Consider the following 20,544-nt stretch of genomic DNA (forward strand, 5'->3'; position numbering starts at 1 on the left):
CGTAATTGTAAAACCACCGAAATACCCTGGTTTTTATATAAAATATCAGTGAAAATCCATAGCGTTATAATAATTACGGAAACATCAATAATCTACAGTATTGTCAAACATTAACTGAACTTATTATTTAGTTAAATTGAGGTTTACATTACTTACATTACCTGTGCATAGGAATTTAGTTGGGGGGGGGGGTCGGGATCAGCCTGGGTTGCTGACAGAGCATACGCAAAATGCATGAAGTATTAAACCGCCTTTGTATCACCAGACATCACGAATCAGAGATTCATACAACACACTAAATTTGCTTTCCATGATTTTGTTTTAATTTGGGCAATGAAACAGTCAAAGCGTTTAAAGGCAATTAATGGAAAAACGTGCACTCTAAAAAGACCCTGCTCACTTCGTCCCAGAATCCAGGTTCCAATTGGCTTAACCTTTTTCAGGTCAAAAATGACCATTGTCCGGGTCACTTTGATCTAAACCTTTCATACACACACACACACACACACCCACCCACGCATCCCCCCCCCCCCAGACTTGTTTCACATACCTAGTGTGGACTTTCCTTTCTTTTCGTGTAGTTAAGGAACACCAGTGGAAAAACTCATTTTTCTCAAACTGTGAAAACTCTTACAACCCAATTTTTTTTCAATGATTCCCTTTAGTGTTTCTCTTCATTCTGCTACAGATAAACCTAACCCAAAAATGCCTCTAAACCTGTTTTCCAGAAATGGGGAAACACTGTGTGGACGTGGGCAAGTCCACACTTCGTCGCTGCTACCTACATTATGTGGACGTCTTTTGTTCGGAAGTCCACACTGCGTATGTAAGACAAGCTCACCCCCCAGACTTGTTTCACATACCTAGTGTGGACTTTCCTTTCTTTTCGTGTAGTTAAGGAACACCAGTGGAAAAACTCATTTTTCTCAAACTGTGAAAACTCTTACAACCCAATTTTTTCTCAATGATTCCCTTTAGTGTTTCTCTTCATTCTGCTACAGATAAACCTAACCCAAAAATGCCTCTAAACCTGTTTTCCAGAAATGGGGAAACACTGTGTGGACGTGGGCAAGTCCACACTTCGTCGCTGCTACCTACATTATGTGGACGTCTTTTGTTCGGAAGTCCACACTGCGTATTTAAGACAAGCTCACCCACCCAGACTTGTTTCACATACCTAGTGTGGACTTTCCTTTCTTTTCGTGTAGTTAAGGAACACCAGTGGAAAAACTCATTTTTCTCAAACTGTGAAAACTCTTACAACCCATTTTTTTTTCAATGATTCCCTTTAGTGTTTCTCTTCATTCTGCTACAGATAAACCTAACCCAAAAATGCCTCTAAACCTGTTTTCCAGAAATGGGGAAACACTGTGTGGACGTGGGCAAGTCCACACTTCGTCGCTGCTACCTACATTATGTGGACGCCTTTTGTTCGGAAGTCCACACTGCGTATGTAAGACAAGCTCACCCACCCACCCACACACACCCACACACCCACCCACACACACAGTCGTGTTTTACTATACGCCTGAGGACAACCTATTGTGTTTCCCCTCTGTCCCTCTAATATAACACTTTCCCATTGACTAAGCATACAACCATACGATCGAGGACCGGTTTTAACAATAGGCACCGTCGTCCGAGGATCAAAGGCACCATTGTGCTCCTTTTGTTGTCTGTCCTCGAGTGTAATACAATACAAGAGCACACCCACACACACACAAATCGTTTTTACCCGGAAAAGTATCAAAAATGTTTGACCTGGAAAAGGGTGAAGCCAAATAGAACCCAGATTATGGGTCAATCTGATCAGGGATTTTTCAGAGTGTGTATATGTAACCTGGAAAAAAGACACACTTGGGGAACTCGCACTAAAACAAGACTCTATGGGGATTTCACTTATCAAACTAAACTAAACTCAGGATCTTTGAAAGGAAAAGTCGCGAGGAAATTGAATTAATAGAGACACAGACATACATTCTATATTTCAAACCAAAACAAAAGGACAAAAATAAATATTTACAAGAGCTGAAAATCAAAACCAAAACAGAAATTAACTAAAGACTTACCAGAAAACGAAAGGGACCAAATAAAAATTGAAAACCAAAAACTAATTCTTAAACCTTTAATCAAAGACCAAGACTTAACAAAACCTGAAAGACTAAAGTGATGCAAAATCAAACAAGAATTGAAAACTATAATTGTTTGACAACATTTTCAAACATCCTTGCCGAGAAAAATGACAAACTGATAATGCTGTTGTGGACTTTCCACTGTGTACTCAATTAGGTTCATGTCCGATTAAACACAGCCTGGCTTGTGATATTAATGGAGCTATGAGAATCGCTCTCGTGAATGGCGTCCAAACAGCTCATGTCCTCCGCTGATAGCTCAAAGTCAAAAATCTGCAAAAAACAATGAGAACGAAAAATCAATTTAAAAAAAAAAAACCAAAACATGTTTGTACACCAAATCTGGAATTCGGACAGGGCTTCCTGAGACAGGATAAGGCCACGTCAAACAGGATAGGGCGAAATGAAACCAGACGGGGCCTTTAATTCTGAAACCAGATAGGGCCTACTGAAACCAGATAGGACCTCTTGGAACCAGATTGGGCCTCCTGAAACAGGATAGGGCCTCCTGGAAATAGATAGGGCTTCCTGAAACCAGATAGGGCCTCCTGAAGACAGACAAAGCCTCCTGAAACAGGATAGGGTCTCCTGAAATGCAGAAAGGTCATCATGGAACTGAAAAGGGCCTCCTGAATCCAGATAGGGCCTCCTAAAACTGAACAGGGCCGCCTGAAACCAGATAGGGCCTCCTGAAACTGAGCAGGGCCTCCTGAAACAGGATCTCCTGAAACCAGATATATGGCCTCCTGAAACAAGATAGGGCCTCCTGAAACCAGACAGGGCCTCCTGAAATAGGACAGGGCCTCCTGAAAGAGGGTAGGGCCTCCTGAAAGAGGATAGGGCCACCTGAAACCGGATAGGGCCTCCTGAAACCAGATAGAGCCTGAGGCACCCACAATAATGTCTTCCTAATTTGGGGGAAAACAAAAAAGCTTTTAGTGTTGAAACCCACCATCCTCTATTTTGTCTGCAATTATTCTCATGAGAATCTGATTTGTCCATGGGGAGAAATATTTTTACTTAAGGCATTTCTTCAGAGAATGTATAAATTCTCATCCACAAACCTTTTTTTTGTTTGTTTTAAGTCCCAATCAAATGATTTTAGACAGAGAGTTCCTGAAAACGAACCTTGCAATTTTTTTCCACGCGATGAGGTTTGGTAGACTTCGGTATAGTTGCAATTCCGTGCTGAACGGGGAAACAAACACGATATACTGTTGATAATATTGACACCTGCGTTGACTTGCAATTAAAGCTGCTGTATTTAAAATACGCACACAATGAAAATAAAAATACATGTATTTGTAGAGAATTCAAAGAGAAAAGCAATAGGAAAATTGAAAATTGTTTAAATGTGTGTTCGATCTCTAATATAGCTCCCGTGCGTATCATAATGCATATTGTCATATTATACAAACCTGAGTCACCCAACGATTGAGTATTTGGCTGCTCGATCTCTTGTACTTGTTGGCAAGTTCCATCACCTTCGGTTGCGTAAGGGCCTCCCCTTTAGCCATGGGGCTGTGTGCCTTTGATAGTTAAAAACAACAGAGCAAATGTTGGCGAACGGTTGAAACCCATCAGTTATGGGCTACATCCCAACAAAGAATAACTATCGATGTTACCCTAAATACACTGTTATAAATTATGGCGTTTGTCCAAAAACGCGCTCTCTTGACCGTAATGGGTAATTCTTTACACGTATCCATCATAAAATTTCGATATGTGCAAATATATGTGAAAAATCGTATTGAATTCCTGTGGTATTGAAATATATAAAATTACTTATCGTGAAACCATGATGAAGTCATGGCGGGACCGGGCATAGCTGAATATAAAGCTGAATCACGACAACTTCTAGTATGTAGTGTATACTTAAAAAAATAAGTTAAATCCCATTAAGATCTGGTTCCCACTTCTGTAAATAATTCTAAAAATATGAAGTTACTTTCTGGAAACCTACATACATACAACCGACATCATTCAAAAGTCGTTTACATGCTACACGCGTTATCCCGTGAACACGTCAAAAAGCTAAATACGTCAAAATCTAAACATCCAAATGCAAACTCTAAACAGGTCGTGGGCTAAACAAGTGAAAAAGGTGGGTACAAGAGTGTGTTTAGAAATGTGTTTATACTCTTAACGCCATTTTTACAGTGTACCATCCCACTGTATTTAAAGTACTGAATAATTAACAAAAGCCACTAAATAACACAATGAACCTGCCATACCACGATTTGCATTCCAAGTCCTCTACAGTATTCAATAAGCTTTTCCGGATAACAGAAGATATGAAACTCCAGCTGAAATGTAAAAGAACAAATATTGTTATTATCTAAAAAAATTTGGAGAGTCACATGACGATGGTAAATTTTCTACCAAATACAAGATCTAGAGACAATTGCTTTTGGAAAACAACAACACATTCAACTACAAATAACAAAAAGAATTAACATAATGAATCTTTATTCACTTATCTATGGATACCATGCAGCGTAAATCTAACACTGCTGTTTGTGCAATGTAGTAATTATTGTAATCACCTGAATGACGTGGGGAACAATTTTCCAGCTTTCTTCCAAATTTTTCAAGTCGGAAATCTCGAAGTTACTGACGCCAATTGCTTTACACAGACCTAAGCAGAAACGTAAGTGACAGATACATGTACATGTAGTTAAAAACTCAGCAGAAAATGAATAAATTGTAAACCAGTGTTCTCTTTCAAGCTAATAAACCACTATTGAATAGTTCGATCAAATGATAATAGTTTTTTTTTTAACTCTAATACAGTGATTTATAGGTACAGCATCTACAAAAATATTAAGCTACTCGTTCAATCTGGCCTATTGGTACTTAGGGTTGTTAATTTCCATAACTAAAGCTGACGTTTTCATCTCAACAGTTGACTGTATACCTTGGGAGTAAAACTCTTCGAGAGCTTTCCAGGACTCACTGATGAGTTGTTTGGTGTCGGTTCCTTCTGGGGACGCGGGCCAATGAAGTAAGTAAAGATCTACAAAGACAAGAAAAATCATTCTCAAGAATATGGCCTTCAAACAAAATTGGTTTTGCTGGGGTTTCACATATAGCTTGGATCTAATTGAGCTCGAACCTCTTAACGTTAAAATTGTGATTAAGTTTCGTAGTTCCTGGAATAATAAAATAAACACATACCATCTCATTTCCAAAAAGTGGAATTCCAATCTATCATCACCCTCTGAAACTAGAAATATCGGACGAAACAGAATTTGAAAAAAGATAGGACGTGTGGAAACTCAAATATGATTTGAATAATGCAATAAATTTGTGCTTGGTCGGTTTTCAACACTCTGATTAAGACCAGTTGGAGTCTACATGCTGATAATAACCAGAGCCGAAGTTCAAGTTCGGTAAAACAAATTAAAATTGTTCGGTCCAAAAGTCAAAACAAGTCAAAAATTATAAATTTCCAACGACTTTGTTCAAAATTTCACTTCATGTTTTTCGAAACACCCTTCGCAAACATCTCCTTTTATCCGTTTCGTTAGTGTGACGTCACCATGCGTACTTCACACGTTGTAGCATAGCACGAATGGAACCTCGAGCGTTTATCCAATGGGCGCTAGTAATCAGTGGTGTGCGCGCGTGTATGAAATTTTTACTAACGAACCGGATGGAGATTGGTGCGCGCGTCGCGCGTACTGCGCGATGTCACGCAGAACGCAGCTGTGCCGGTGCAATGTGAATTGAGGGCTATTCATACTGACTCACTGGTAGTATTGCGCATGCTTACGTGAGGATTGTGAACGTTTAACCCATGAAACGGTAAAAGGCACCGGATTTCATAGGAGTCCAAATTTCATGTGACACTGGAAAAGGGTTTAAGACCAGCCAGCCGGTCTTTATCAACTGTTTGAAACCGGCCACGTGACGGGCTCTCGACCAATAGGAGTGGGTAGACTGTCAGAGATATTTATGAATAAGATTTACAACAATGTCTTGTCGCTAATAATAGAGTGGATTTTCACTTAAAGGAAACGATAAGAGTAAATGATCCCTAGGCTACTTTGACGATGTCGGACACAATACGAGGGTACTTTATTTTCTGGTTTGGTAAATTTGGGTATTGAAAAGTTGGTTTTTCCAAACATTAGCGTTTTAGTAATGTGTCCACCATGTCTCAAAAGTTAATACGGCCAAGCAGGCAGCTTGAAATGTTTCCTTACCAAAGTATTCCACGCCCACTTGGCTGAGTGAATCACGGAAAGCATCCTTAGTTTCTTGGTAGCCGTACTGACTGGGCCACACTTTGCTGGTGATGAAGAGATCTGCCCTATTCACGCCGCTTTTTCTGACAGATTCGCCCACGAGGTGCTCACATTTGTATAGCCTTGCCGTGTCGATGTGCCGCACCCCGCAGTTTTTGAGGGCGTGCACCACGGCATCGTCGCTATAACCACCGAGATGTGAAGTTCCTTCATTTGGTAATGGAAAAGCGAGAAGTAGTTTAACCGGGAACTGGTCTTTCATGTCTATTTGACCACCATGTTTAACACTTAATGTCTTCATTAGGCCACTGATCCTCTACACAAGGATCAGCGTGGCCACTCATCAAATTTGAAATTCCAAAGATTCATCCGGTAAAATTCCAAAAAAAAAATCGCAAGGCAATGGAAAACAGTGTACAAATGCAATTAACAGAGCACCCAAATTCCCAAGATCTTTGGAAAAATCCCAAGGAGGAGTGGCCACAGTGACGAGGATTATAACGACTTCACCAAATTTCTTGTAAGAGGCGTGATAGTCGGCAGTGTTCCAAAGAAATTCCGAGCATACCTAACAGGCGACCTCGTCCCCAGGGTTTACTATGTTTTCAAACTCGTTTCCAATAGTAAGCCCTTGATAGGTATCTTTCTTTCTGTATCCTGATTAGATACCACAATTTGCAAGTAACGGATTTTGATCGTGTTCTATGGTGTTGTTATTTCCAACTCCGTGCATTACGGGTTTTCACGCTAATGATTACGTCCACAACTTCCCAAAAATAATCCTTTCCTTTTCAAATTGCTCATATGTAATGTGATACTGCATATTGGCTGGAACAGATTGTAACATTTATACTTTGAAAAATAACAATCGTGTTTATGTGACTCAAACCGCAAGGAATTGATTGTTTTGACCCCAGACACTGCATACAAAAACAAACGCTAACGTAAAGCACAGTCAGGTACCAGACTATTGCTTGTTTGCATACGTGCCCAAAAACTTTGGATATGCAAATGATCCAAAACCAGAGTGAGAGAGCAGGTAGTGGTGGGCGCGTAGTGCTCGACACCCTGGGAACGAGGTTGACCTTGGAACCCTCGTTCAGCATACTTCCAACCCAGAGACAGTGAATGAGTGACCCTGGTAGGGAACTTTCTTTCTGTATCCGCTCTTTTCACGCTTCCACCATGGGCATACACAGCCTCGATCTGGCAACTTTACACAATAAATATAGCCGGTTCAGCGATTCCCATGTCGGGGTTCTGATCACTGAACCGGGTATTTTCATTATGTAGAGTTGCCAGATCGAGGCTCTGCATGCCTATGGAGCGTGAAAAGAGCGAATTCTGAATCGATACCGAAACAGCAAGTTACGAATGTAAATCGTGTACTTAGTGACTTTCTTTCCATCGTGCATTAAGTGAACTACATGTATTACTTTAAATCCGTCGTTAAACAATCCTTCCTTTTCCGATTTTGCACATAACTACATCTAATGTAATATAATGCAGTTTTTGGATAAGATTTATGATACATGTATTACAACTTTCAAAACGTCGAGTGTCGTCAAAATGATCGGCTATTAAAGGGAGTAACTGCAGATTACCCCACCACTCGAAGATCACCCCCTAAAATTCAATTGCCAAGCGGTCCAAGGAACTGGAATTCAGAAAAAAAATGTCCAAGTCCAAAGTAAAGAGGGCACTATTTTCCCTTTTAAAAGAATTGCCCAAGGGGATGAATCAGTTCTTACTGTGTAAATTGAATGGGGCAGATGAAAAAAGTTTGAAGGCCAAAGTAGCTCCCCGCGGGTACGGGATTACGGAGTGGAATTGAGTCTGGGAGTGGGAGGAATAAAAGAGGGCGCTGTAGGATTGAGTCGGGGATGGGCAAAAGAGGGGTCTGTTTAATTGTGCCGGCTAAAGTGCACGCGATATATCTGCATGTTCCACTCCATATAATCCGGCTCCATGAATGAACTTTGTTAAATGGGTGTATTTGTCACAGCTTAAAGACAATATCAGGGGTGGATCTAGGATTTTGTTTGCATGGCTCCTTAAAAAGAAATAAACTAATATGTCCGATTGTTGCGGACAGACGGACATATAGGCCTAGGTATTTTTTTTATTGTTATTAAAAAACCTTTTTAGTGTGAGTTTTGAGCCTGAATATTGTACAATTTGCATAGGGCCTAAATACTGTACATGTCTCAATGGTGTACACTGTATTTCTGCATATTTAACTAATTACAACGCCACAACCCATGGTTCTTACTAGCCCCATAAATGTGGCCTATTTACTGGACTGCCTCCGTAAACATAGGCCACACATCCACATGTACACAAATCGTGTCGACTTTGCCAAATTTTGATTTTCACATTTAGGCTTACTTTGTAGGATTTTTTTGCTTTAGAAGCATACCCACCCTCTTTATGGGCTAGTCAGAAAGTGCTGCCTTTTTCAGATGTCTATTTTTTTGTGAAATTTCATGTTGAAACTTTGATACGCAAACGTGTAAAAATGAATCTGGAAATTTCACGAAAAATAAACATCTGGAAAAAGGCAGCACTTTCTGATTAGCCTATAAAAAGGGTGAGTATGCTTCTAAAGCAAAAAAATCCTACAAACTAAGCCTAAATGTGAAAATCAAAATTTGGCAAAGTCGACACGATTTTTGTACATGTGGATGTGTGACCTATGTTTACGGAGGCAGTCCAGTAAATAGGCCACATTTATGGGGCTAGGTTCTTACATGTGCAAACTGAATGAAGGACATTCACCTACCTATTCCAAGAACCGGCATTCGCACTCCATTTGACAGCTGCAAGCATTTTGTTTCCGCCTCCATGTCTGCAGAATTACAGTGTCGTACAGAACTTATCGACGTGTTTGTGTATAGATAGGCTTAATTGTTGCATTACCTATATCACGAATGATATACGAAGACGAATGCACTGGCCTTCAGCGGAGAAACCACTGCAGTTGTACACGCTATTGTAAAAATAATTCACTGACCTGTGATGCTTATCTGAACAAAAGCTACTATATAATAGCGTAAAGCTTTGGACACGAGTGACCTGAAGACCGCCTTCGTGATATAGCGCGCTCAGATTTGTCTTTAGGGACCTGAATAGTGTGGATATCATATTTGGTGCAGTACAATGAAGGGGTGTGGCTTCGCTCGTACCCCCCTTCCCCCGTCCTGCAAATAGGGCGCTGGGAATGGGTGCAGGCCAGTCAATCGGTCCGAAATTGCCTAGGCGCCGGCCACATCACGATTTGCATGCCCTCCATTTTGTTTGTATCATTTGGGCATATGAACTCCACGGTTAAAAAAAAGAAAAAAGTTGGAAGCCGTGCACGGGACCGTGAGCCTGTATTTCTGTGAAATTTGGATGAAATGCGGGCCCTAAAAGCGCTCTTTGCAATGGAGTGTAGGCACCGGTTTCAAAATGGCGATGGTCTTCCAGAGGTGTAATGACTCGAGTCAATTACTCGACTCGAGTCCGACTCAAATCACAATATTTGGTGACTCGACTCGACTCGAGTCCCTCAGGGCAAACGACTCGAACCCCCCCCCCCCCCCCCCCCGCTCTGACACCAAAAACAATTATAACAATTATGGTAACAATAACAAACAGATGACATTCTGCAGTGGTTATTATCTGTATCTGACGGGCCTGTACCTCCCCCCCCCAAAAAAAAAAAAAAAAATCTGGATCCACCCCTATATGATATTAAGAAAGAACTTGACAATGAACAAATCGCGATATTAGCCGGTGAAGGCACATTTGGCCTATTTACTGGTCTGTACACAGATGGATAGTCACCATCGAGAGCTCGATCTCGGTAAGTGAAAGTTAAGTAATAGAGTGAATAAATTCACAGTACTCCAGAATCGAATTTCGACACATGAAATTATTTTTCGTGATCCTATTTTATTTTAATAAGTAGTGAACTTTTGATTTGATTACGTAACACATAATAATGAGGTAGACATTAAGTTTCATAGGAAATACGAACAAAATAACACACGTAACAAACGTGTTACAAATTTAATCTGGAATGCTAACATAATTATAAACAGAATCATCACATGATGAAAATCCATAGCGTTATGGTCATTATAGAAACATCAATAATTTACAGACTTGTTAAACATTAACTGGATTACGTAGTAAAATTAGAAGACTTAGAGGATACGCAAAATTCGCTCTGACAGAGCAAAGGCCTACAGCGCCACCTACTGTTTAAGAAAGGAAAGTGTCTGACCCCCCTTCTCTTCAACAGATTACTTGGGAAACAACGGAGACTTTTATGATGCATGACCGTTCAGCCAATAGACATTAAGCATAGCAGCCATCTTAAAGGACAATGCCTTTGTTTTGCTGGGATATGTATAAGTGAACCTTTTTGTACCTATGCTACTATTTACAGAATTAAAATATCGAAAGATGCCCTCCATCTAAGATGACCGCCACGCACGAGGTCAATAAAATGGTGCCCCGTTATGCTACTTAAAATTACGGTGATTCAGGCGAGTAGTGACAATTGCTGTAAAACACGAATTTAACAACGAAGTATAACACTGCCCTTATATCACCAGATATCGTGAATCAATATCAACAGAGATTTCATACAATACACTACATTTTCTTTTCAGGATAGTTTTGTTTTTATTGGACAATATAACAAGGCATTAAAGGCAATTAACGGAACTCTAAAAAGGCCCTGGATAGATCGACCCAGAATCCGGATTCTCTTTGGCTATACCCTTTTCCGGGTCAAAAATGACAATTTTCCAGGTCATATTGATCCGGAAACCTTTCACACGAACAAAAGTCGTTTTAACCCGGAACAGTATCAGTTCTGACCCGGGAAAGGGTGAAGCCCAATGTACCCCAGATTCCGGGTCGCAATACTTTTCTGCAACCAATATAACCATAATGCGCATGCGTCGGTTGGTAACGGGATGGTTCTCGGACTTAACTTCCCTTTAAACAAAAAAAAATCCTCCAGAATCAAGAATGAGAAAAAAATGTTTTTTTAATTTTTTTTTATCGATCATCAGCCTTCGAAACCATATGATTTAACGCAACACACTGACCACCGAGGAATATAAGCTATAAGAACTTATTCCGAATCAGGTGACATATTTATTTGTTCACGTGATATGTTTCACGCATGCGTATGGTGGTCAATGACTTTGCCAAGATGCACAAACACTATTTGCTGCCGGGTCAATTTGACCAGGGAGTTTGTAGAGTGTGAACCTAAATTTCTAATCAAATACAACATCAGTGCATACTAATTAAGGAATGGCTTTCTCCCCGTTATATATACATATATATATACATACATATTTGCTCTAGCACCAATTAAGAATACACCCCAAGGCATAGTAAAATCAAACAATGGCCACCGAAGTAAACTTGCTAGTATCATGTAACGGTAACTTATCCTTACAAAAATATATACTTTTTCAGGCGTGGAACTCGAAATTCGCACTGACAGCGCATGAAAATTGAGGCAGCAAGAGAATCTCTTGTCTCGGTCGAAGCTTCGCCCATTACAGCTACGCTAGGTTAAACCATGCGGACAGTATAGACGCAGGCCTAGCTTTGAAAGCCTGTGGCCTACAAGGCCCAATTTCCTCAACAGGTTGGTAGCTCTTCAGCGGTGTGCCGGACCAGCAGTGCCGGTCATCCATGGGCCAGTGGGCGCTGCTTCAGTCATTGTCGGCCCTTCCCTGTGGATTGACTGGTTGGTCATACTAGGCATCATGGTCGTGGGCATGGTTGTCACTTTGGAGCCACCTGGGTTTCTGATGACGTCGATGATCTATTAAAAAAGATATGTAATATGAAATTTTCCCTTTGTAGTAAATGAAAACAATTCGCGAATCATAAAAATAACCACATGCGCAACCTATAGATAGTTACCTAGTTTTGCTACCCGTAATCATGATACATAACAATAACATTCATGACCAAATTAAAGCATTACCAAAACCACAACGCAACCGCAAACGCTGCCGCAACTGCAATCACAACCACACAACCGTACCCAGCCCCAGACCCAGCCCCAGACCCAGCCCCAGACCCAGACCCAGACCCAGACCCAGACCCAGACCCAGACCCAGACCCAGACCCAGACCAAGACCAAGAACCAGACCCAGACCCAGACCCAGACCCAGACCCAGACCCAGACCCAGACCCAGACCCAGACCCAGACCCAGACCCAGACCCAAACCCAGACCCAGACCCAGACCCAGACCCAGACCCAGACCCAGACCCAGACCCAGACCCAGACCCAGACCCAGACCCAGACCCAGACCCCATACCAAGAACCAGACCCAGACCCAGACCCAGACCCAGACCCAGACCCAGACCCAGACCCAGACCCAGACCCAGACCCAGACCAAGAACCAGACCCAGACCCAGACCCAGACCCAGACCCAGACCCAGACCCAGACCCAGACCCAGACCCAGACCCAGACCCAGACCCAGACCCAGACCCAGACCCAGACCCAGATCCAGACCCAGACCCAGATCCAGATCCAGACCCAGACCCAGACCCAGACCCAGACCCAGACCCAGACCCAGACCCAGACCAAACTATAATTGTTCACTTAAAGTTAATTAAATGATGGGTATTGGATAATTAGTGTAATGTACCGGGTAAAGTTTACCGGTAAGACGCAAGGATCTTAGCGAACACATTATGTAAAACGAAAAAACACGATTAGAGTTACCGATAATGTTCAGAACCAATTATGTTTTTGTAATTTTATCATAGTTGTGATCATTGATCATGATACAATGTTGGCCATTGGCTCACTATTTTGAGGGAATCTGTATATTGCTCAGGAATGCTTGTCCGGTAGTTAATGAGCAAAGTCTCGCGTTTAGGGGATAGCATCGAGAAAGGCGGATTTGCGGGTCCTACCTTGGGTGTAAAAATAATGAGCAAAGTGGTAGTTGTGCTGACCAAGACGCACAAAGACGTCACCAGGAAAATAGTCTGGGTTTTCAGCGGGTCCATCAGCAGACTAAAGATGGCGCCCACGCAAGACAAGATGAAGACGTTGTAGACGGACATGCCGATGTTCTTAGAGTCATTCAGGGCCGGGATCGTCACATTTCTGGTCTCATATGCTGCGTAAAAAAGTGGATTAAAGCAGCAATAAAAAAGTATTTATTTGTTATCTATTATTATTCGACATATGGATGGGATAACTCACGGCTAATTTCCAGCGGGATACCTTGGTGGAAGATGAGAAAGGAATTTAGGAGTTTTAGAGGCGGGAGTAAAACACTGATCTCTAGATTAAAAGAGACTGGATAGCGTATAGAAAGCCGCTTAAAAAAAAGCCATTTAAAGCCATATTGGAAAAACCGGCTGGTGATCTATAAAATGACGAGTTGCCGTCTTCATAGGCAAATGTGATTCACTTTTTGAATGCTGAAGTTCACTTTCCGTGACGTTCGGAAATATAATCAAGACGGAAAGGTGTCCTTTTTAGAACATCGTAATACATGTACGTGACCAAAATGCGCGTTAAATCTTAATACAGTGCGCGCTGTATATACGCTAGAACACTCGTATATAGGCGGCCATTTATGAAAGACCGGGGCGAACTGGTCAAAATGTAAATTCAACTATGTGACCGGGTATTGGCATTCACTATCCAGTCTTTATATAGAGATCAGTGGAGGAAAACCCCGGAATGACATTGGAGAAAACCCTTGGAATCAATAGGGACTGAAAACCCCATCCACATGTTTGCCCCTGGCGGGAATCGAACCCGGATCAGGGCAGTGGAAGGCGAGGACAGTTCCCTTAACGCCAATCTGATCATCTCAAAATGTTGACACAAATTTAATGTTTGTACCAAGGAAGAGGCCGAAGACGAGCTGAATTCCATGGAATATGTAGACACCAGCCAGCCAGCTGATGTCGGTGACCCCGTGACGATGGCATCGCTGAACGACGGGTATCAGCATCAGGTCTTTCTCGATTGTCGCCTGAATAGAAATGCACAGTAATGACAGCAACTTGAGGATCTCTAACGGACTGAATATAATTTTAGCTTGATAAATAATAAAAAAAAATTTGAAAAAGAGGTACTTTTCTGTTGTTTTCTGTAATCCGAAACTATAATCAGAAAGAATAGAAAGTAAGTTCTTGGCAGCTTTTTGGGGGAAATTCTTTGAACTGTACATTTAGCTGCCTTTACGTCTGAAACTGTCTTTCACTATGACTATGAAAAAGTGTATGGTATCCATAAGATTTAAATCAGGCCCTTTATAGTTTATTCAATATTCCCTTTTGCTCCAAATTAGCGTATGTATTGTTTGAGATACAAGAGGGAAAAAAACACAAACAAATTATACTCTATATTTCAACTATCATTTAACATAATTTATTAACCATTTTGTGTCGTTTCGTTTTTCATCAACACTCAACAACTGACCAAAATGTTTCGTTTAAAAAATCGTTCACAAACGGAATTGGAGCGAGAGAACCCATTTCGACATGCAGCTCTACTGCGTTTCAAAAGAAGGCGCTGCATGATATTCTTTCCAACGGATCTATATTCTCACCTGTGCCTCGTAATCGCTCAACACGGCTACCAGCGGTTTGATCTCCCAACCACCGAGATACACGCTTTCAAGAGCAATGAAGACGCCTACCATTGTGACCAGCTGGTAGTCCTTCACAGCCTATCAACAAAAACCGTGACATAATAATAATTATGTGAGTGCTAACAAATATTAATGAATGGCACGTTAGAGAGACACTTTTCAGTTCATATTTTACTTTATGAAGACGCTGGTCATATGAGGCAGACATTGGTAATTGGGGAGTTGCTTAATTCCTTAGCTCCACAAAACGTGTAATTAAAAAGGGAAAGTGTTTAGAAATGGGGTTTTGGGAAGATCTGTCTTTGTGGACAATTCTATGGAAATTATTTTAAGTATAATTTTCGTTACTTTCAATTTGAAACAAAAAATAAATAAATAAGTAAATTAACAGGGCCAGATAAAGCTTTCAGTCAATAGGGGTTGGGGGCGATCAACGATGCTTTCTCCTGCATTCTAAAGCCCGGTTCATACCGAAGCAAAATTCGTGACGTCAACAATACGTTCGAAGCGCGTCCACCATTGTTGACGACATGAATTTCGCTTCGCACATGCTTTCGCGTGAAGTATGAACCGGGCTTTAGGCAATTCGAGAATAACTTAAGTAAATTTGGAATTCCAATTATTATTTTGGCCGAATTTCACATTATTCAGCAGCTGCACGGGGAGGGGGGATGTTGCAACCCCAGCCCCCGCCCCCTCAACATCCGCTAATGATTAATGAATGACGACAACATTTGCATCGCTATTGGGTCATGCAAGGGTTACGCATTTCTGTTATTCAATTCATAAAAAAATAAATCACTTACAGAAAAGATGGAATATTAGATTTTAAAAAAGGAGGATCGAGGGAAGCAAGTGCAGTGACAGAGAAGTTATGGGTAGAAATTAGATTACTATCATTCTAGTTTGGGATCAAATTATATTACGTTGGTCCCACAAAGGGCCATTGCCTGTCGTGCCAATCTATCAACTGATAAGACAAAACACCGCGTCGTGCTTTCAAGGATCCTGAAAGCCCGCGCTTTGAGTCTGCGGAAGTCGTTGCAGCTGCTGCGGCAAATAATTGCTTCGATTCGGGAAGTCATCATTCTGCCAAAAAGTGACAGTGGGACCTTTTCAAGATCTCATTGAATTATGTCCCCTTGTGCTTGCAATGATTCATATTGCTTTGAATAACGACATAAAGAAAAATCGGTTGGGTTGTATTCATCTTAAAGTCTTATTAAATTGTATGTATAATTTAATTACGGCAACGGATCTCTTCAAGGTCTCGGAAATGTCTCTCTAGAGGGTTTTATTTGACTTAGTTTGTCTCTGAAAATAAAAAAAAAACTGGAATTAAAAATGAGAGGTCTAGAGGGGTCTCGCATCGGCCTCGACTACGACACTGATAATGTAAGCCGATTATTGAGGGACATTTGGATATCGGAATACATGGTGAGTAAAAAAAAAAGCGAAATCCAAATGTCGGGACAATTGTTTAAGTGAAGTTCTGCATGTCACACTTTTAAAATCTTGCATATATAAGCCCAATTCATAAGCTTTCTTTTAGTATAAGAATCATTCAAATCACTCATGTACTTTTCAAGTTACGGAATTTTAAACACAACCACCTTATTAAAGATCTGTCCATGCACGGATCTCAAAAAAAGACGTGCGTTCTTTCAGCAAAACAACACAACAGACACACACATCCCTATATGATTTGTTTTCGTTTTGCTGAAAGAACACTTACCTTCTTGTTATCCACGGACAGAACTTTCAAACGGTGGTTGTGTTTAAAATCTTGAAAAGTACAATGTACATGAGTGCTTTGAATGATTCTGGTACTAAAAGAAAGCTTATGAATTGGGCTTTCATATCTTATATTTTGAAAGTGCTACAAGCAGAACGTCACTAAAACAATGATCCCGACATTTGGGTTTCGTGTTTTTTTTTACTCACCCTGTATGTAGTGGATGCAAAAACCCTCTTCCTACCCACTTTAAATATAAACAAATGCAGTGGCGTAGCCAGGAATTTTTCAGTGGGGGGGGGGGGGGGGGGGGGGGGGGCGCTGGGGGGCTGGAACATTTCATGGGGGGCGTCAAGCAGGGGCGTCAATTGCTTCTCAAAAGTGTGGGGGGGGACATACCGTGATCATAGCTGATGCAAGCGCGAAGCGCGAAGCCCTTGCGACGTGGGGTTCGGGGCCCACTTAAGGGCCCCGAAAAATGTTGGATTCTAAATGCTCTGTGGTGCTATCTGAGGCAATTTCTGACCACTTTTACCAATATTTTCTAAGCAAAAGATACATTGTAGTACATAATAGGGCCCATGGCGTCATGTAGATCAATGATATTTTTTTTAGAAACTCAAAATCTCAGTGGGGGGGGGGGGGGGCGACTGGGGGGGACAAGGTTTCATGGGGGGCGCGCCCCCCACGCCCCCCCCCCCCGGTGGCTACGCCACTGAACAAATGCAACGGCATTATAGGGCTTTTAACAAAGGACAAAACGCTTGAATATTATCCTCCACATTGGTCCATTAAAACATTATCATTCCATCTTGCTGGGAAAAGCGTGATACGCTGTCATTATTTGCAGGAAACAAATCATTAAAACACATTAATTGTGGTAAAGTGTCTTTCCCAAGGACACACGCAAACAAGAACGTGAATTTGAAACTCCAGACCAGGAGGCCACACGACCGCAATACCGTCGAGTGTTTACCGTAAACAACACTTCATCAACAGTCGTCTGCAATACTCCTTGTTACGTTTAATGATTATAATAAAGCCGTTTTTTTCAAACTTTTTTTTTTCAATATAGCATTGAAGCTCATCGATTTTAGCTGGAGAAGGACCGTTGAGAGCAAAAATTAATTGCAGTTGCTAAATCTTGCTACTTACATAACTTCCTAAACTGCTCCCACGATTCCTAAATGTTGCAAAACATTATGCTTAAGGCCAAAAAAAAAATATTCGGTCTCTGGTCAGACCAAAGTTCAGGAATTGACGCGGGGACGCGGCTTTTTTTTTTTCCCTCAAGCTTGGATTGTACAGACAAGGTGGGGTACTATTTTGCTTTTTTGGTGTCCTCATGTACACTGGTGTCCTCCATAATTTGCCTTGGTGCAATTTCCCATTCCTTGGTGCTCTTTGGTAAAAATAAATAAATGAGGAGGTGCGGCAATAGAGGGCGCTGTTGGAGCTACCGCGGAACAATTTGAAGAAAAAAAAGATTGACGCGCATGATTAAAATCGACGCGCGCGCTGACCAGAGACCGACTTATTTTTTTTTGGCCTAATCGTGCGAACAGCGCGGATCTAACTTGTTCCCACGATTTCGTAATTGGTGCGAACGATTTACCAATGGTGCGAAAGGTTCATTAATAAAGCGTACACACGAGAGCGATTTACCAAATCGTCCGAGTGATGCATCAAAATGAAATGTGCAACCCCTTTCGCGGGATTCTTGTTTTTGTCTATTTACAAGTGAACATACCTTCTTCTCCAGTTTCTTGTTCATGAAGATACTGTGGACGCGCCACGTCTTGGAGAACATTGAGCCGAAGCTTAGGGTAAATCCGAGGGAGAGCATCCAAAGTTGGGCCTGCAGAATAATTCGTCGGAAATATTTATTTATTCATTTATTCCATTTCTTTACCCAGGCTATGCCCAAAATGTTAAAAGGTGGTTTCCATCGGGGGCCTGCATACATTCCAAATTATTAAATAATGTTAAGTGAAGTTAAACTCACAAGGATTAAGTGCATCGGTGAAACATACGACGAACATTAATATTTACAAATACAAGTACATGTTTCTCAGAAATATGAAAGAAAAGTTATTACATTGAACATATGTTTAAACATTCAGGCGTAAATTCCTGATCACGGGATGGGCGAAAACCCCGCAAAAAAAGAAAACACGCTCCAAATTAATACCATGGCAACCAAGTATATAACTCTTTAAATTAGCGCATTTTGAACTAAATAATTAACTGATGAATTTGCGGTATAAGCCTAGTTCTGATTTGAACGTACCTAAGGATTCTACAGTTCTGGGTTGTTCAAAGTATTTTACACATTCGCCCCACTCACATGAAACTTTTGGCATAGCATTCTTTTTGGCTTAAGGGACTTTAGCATTTGGTTGGTAATGTGGGTTATCTCTATTCTGTAGTAACCATATATATATAAGGTTTATTTACTTTATTGGAAATGCATGCACGTGTAAACAGATTCTAGTGAAGTGATCATACATGGCAATCGGGGCCCAATGTCTGAGTGTTTCTTAGAAGAAAAAAATTCTAAGCAAATTATTGTGTCATCTAAGTAAGCAAGAGTGAGCCTGGAATCAGTCACAAGACTTAGTATAATATGCATTGCAAGACATTCTCGCCTGCTAACCTGTTTTTGCTAAGAAAATAATGTACGTGTTGAGCAAATTGTGCGCCTTCCAGTTCCAGGAATGCAGATCTTGCCTTAAGATAAGATTGTCCAAAAGATGAAAGCTTCAGAAATGAATATTATGAATTTCGAAAATTATTCTTCCGTACGTGAACAATATACATTTGTCTCCGTTCACTCACCCTACAGACGTGGTCCATGTTCTCAGCCCCAACCTTTTCCCGATCCAGCCCGTTTAGTATAACCGAGATGTACGTCATGAGGCTTCCCATGATGATCAAGTTATTGATGTTGGGGCTCGACAGTTTGATGATTCTGTGGAGAAAAAAAAACAATCATCAATGTAAAAATCCACCTGCCACAGAACTGACAAAGCTCAAATTTATTTATATTTATTTGCCCAGGGTATGCCCAAACAGTTTAAGGTTACATTTAAAGTTGTTATTACCAGTTTAAATAAATCCTCATTACATTAAAGGGCCACATAAGTCACAACCTGGCAAACATGAAGATTATTCCGATTCCCTCTTGATACAATACCGATATCTTACACAACTGATTTTGTTTTTAAAGAATTGCCGTTATTTTGAATTCTAATAAATTGACAAGAAACAAAGGTGTGTCTTCAATGTATATAAACAGAATAAAATTCGACAGTTACCAACCTTTGCTTTCGTAAGGCAATGTTAAAGATGAGTAGGGCACACGCAAGTACGATGCCCAGACCACACATGGCGCAAATAGCAACAAACGCGGAAGGGGAGATAATCACCAGCCTTTCCTCTCGTCGAATCTCATCGTGGGGAGGTTTACCGCCTTAAGAGGAAAACAATGAAAACAACAAATGAAAACGAAAACCGGGGGAAAAGATTGTCATGATAAGGCAACTAATAGTAATCATTACAAGTTATAAAATCAATAATGTTCTTCACTTTTCATTTTTTTTCTAAAATTCAAAAGGGTGCATGGATTTATTATTTGTAATAAGATATCAGGCATTTCATTATGTGCATAGTAAAATAAAATAGTTCATTTTGTGGCACACCCAGCTAATTTCACGGCTGTCCACTCTAAATCTCTAAATTATATCCCTTTAATATTAAAATAAAAACATTCAAAACACCG

At 40.9% G+C, this 20,544-nt stretch overlaps 2 protein-coding genes across 2 annotated transcripts in view; both read right to left on the reverse strand.

The window, feature by feature from the left end:
* Positions 1-1,509: 1,509 nt before the first annotated feature.
* Positions 1,510-9,376, reverse strand: LOC119723138 (uncharacterized oxidoreductase YtbE-like). Its single transcript, XM_038193687.1, has 8 exons — positions 9,165-9,376; positions 6,341-6,589; positions 5,050-5,148; positions 4,679-4,770; positions 4,367-4,438; positions 3,551-3,661; positions 3,261-3,320; positions 1,510-2,405 (listed from the first exon to the last, which is right to left on the reverse strand). The coding sequence occupies exons 1-8, from the start codon at positions 9,226-9,228 to the stop codon at positions 2,292-2,294; spliced, it is 861 nt and encodes a 286-aa protein (XP_038049615.1). The 5' UTR covers positions 9,229-9,376; the 3' UTR covers positions 1,510-2,291.
* A 1,655-nt stretch (positions 9,377-11,031) lies between these two features.
* The window catches only part of LOC119723139 (gamma-aminobutyric acid type B receptor subunit 2-like), a 38,801-nt gene continuing 29,288 nt past the window's right edge, over positions 11,032-20,544 (reverse strand). Inside the window, exons 11-17 of the mRNA XM_038193688.1 lie at positions 20,085-20,235; positions 19,602-19,734; positions 18,514-18,621; positions 14,987-15,106; positions 14,275-14,407; positions 13,329-13,537; positions 11,032-12,221 (exon numbers count right to left, since the gene is read on the reverse strand). Coding sequence (XP_038049616.1) covers positions 12,054-12,221; positions 13,329-13,537; positions 14,275-14,407; positions 14,987-15,106; positions 18,514-18,621; positions 19,602-19,734; positions 20,085-20,235 — 1,022 coding nt within the window. The 3' untranslated portion in view covers positions 11,032-12,053. The remainder of the gene's footprint in view (positions 12,222-13,328; positions 13,538-14,274; positions 14,408-14,986; positions 15,107-18,513; positions 18,622-19,601; positions 19,735-20,084; positions 20,236-20,544) is intronic.

Source organism: Patiria miniata, unplaced genomic scaffold, assembly GCF_015706575.1.
Source record: "Patiria miniata isolate m_02_andy unplaced genomic scaffold, ASM1570657v1 HiC_scaffold_16, whole genome shotgun sequence".
Classification (NCBI taxonomy): Eukaryota; Metazoa; Echinodermata; class Asteroidea; order Valvatida; family Asterinidae; genus Patiria; species Patiria miniata.

Bases quoted from the DNA above. Each gene is read 5' to 3' on its own strand.
- LOC119723138 (XM_038193687.1), bottom strand. From the start codon at position 9,228: ATGGAGGCGGAAACAAAATGCTTGCAGCTGTCAAATGGAGTGCGAATG. The intron at 3,321-3,550 runs GTTTGTATAATA...TTCCCCGTTCAG, and splicing joins TCAATCGTTGGGTGACTCAG to CACGGAATTGCAACTATACC. The intron at 2,406-3,260 runs GTTCGTTTTCAG...TGTTTTTTGCAG, and splicing joins GCGTGGAAAAAAATTGCAAG to ATTTTTGACTTTGAGCTATC.